This window comes from Caenorhabditis briggsae, assembly GCF_000004555.2.
Source record: "Caenorhabditis briggsae complete genome, chrIV, whole genome shotgun sequence".
Taxonomy (NCBI): Eukaryota; Metazoa; Nematoda; class Chromadorea; order Rhabditida; family Rhabditidae; genus Caenorhabditis; species Caenorhabditis briggsae.
Window position 1 is genome coordinate 14,695,333 of NC_013487.2, and position 916 is coordinate 14,696,248.

Here is a 916-nt window from a genome sequence, read left to right on the forward strand (position 1 = left end):
AAAAAAAATTAATTACCGTAAAACCTCTAATAGAACGACACCCGGATCGTCCACTTTGAGCCTATATATCTCACTTCTTTTGAAAAATATCAAAAAGTGGTTAACTAGTAAAATATTGCTGATATCCTGATAAACATTTTACTAGTTGACAACTTGTTGATATCTTTCAAAAGAAGTGAGATATACAGGGTGGCCGATAAGTATAGGACGCTCGCTTTCAGCGTTCCCTGGCACGGTGCCAAGGGATATTTTCGAAAAATTTCGAAACTTTTCGAAAGTCCAGAGACTATATAAGTAAGCTTCTCAGTCATTTGTTCTCACTTCTCCATATCGCCGAGCTATGAAAAGTTCTCCTCATCGTCCTTCCATTGAACTCTTGTTCAAGAGAGACCTCGGAAGTGCTGAGATCGCTCGACGCCTTCAAATTTCGTCTTCGACGGTTCGAAACGTTGTCGCTGCTATCAAAAAGCGAGGAGATGCTTCTGAAGTAAAAAAAAAGCGGACGTCCACGTTCTGTCAACACCCGGAATACTCGTGCAATCATCAAGAAACGGATCATTCGAAATGATTGATTGAGTCTCAATAGGATGGCGTCACAGCTTGGAATTGCCCGATCCACTGTCCAATCGATTGTCAAGAACGACTTGAAGCTCAAAAGTTACAAACTACGTCGTGGACAGTACCTCTCGGACAAATCGAAAGCGATGCGACTCGAAAAATGCCGAAAATTACTCCAGCACTTTCAAGTGCGCCGCGTCTCTGACGTTATCTGGACAGACGAGAAGATCTTCACTATTGAACCTCTTCCCAACCGTCAAAACCAGAGACAGTTATTGTCAAAGGATGACAGCATGTCTCCGAAACGTCGTCTTGCCCATAACCGCCTTTTCCCGAAAAGTGTCATGGTTTGGGCCGG

General features: G+C 43.2%; 1 protein-coding gene across 1 annotated transcript in view; it reads left to right on the forward strand.

Moving 5' to 3' along the window:
- Cbr-klp-11 overlaps nucleotides 1-916 on the forward strand; it is a gene marked incomplete at both ends in the record, with an annotated part of 30,394 nt that overhangs the window by 1,666 nt on the left and 27,812 nt on the right. Inside the window, one exon of the mRNA XM_045236209.1 lies at nucleotides 407-451. Within this exon, the coding sequence (XP_045091193.1) occupies nucleotides 407-451 (45 nt within the window). The remainder of the gene's footprint in view (nucleotides 1-406; nucleotides 452-916) is intronic.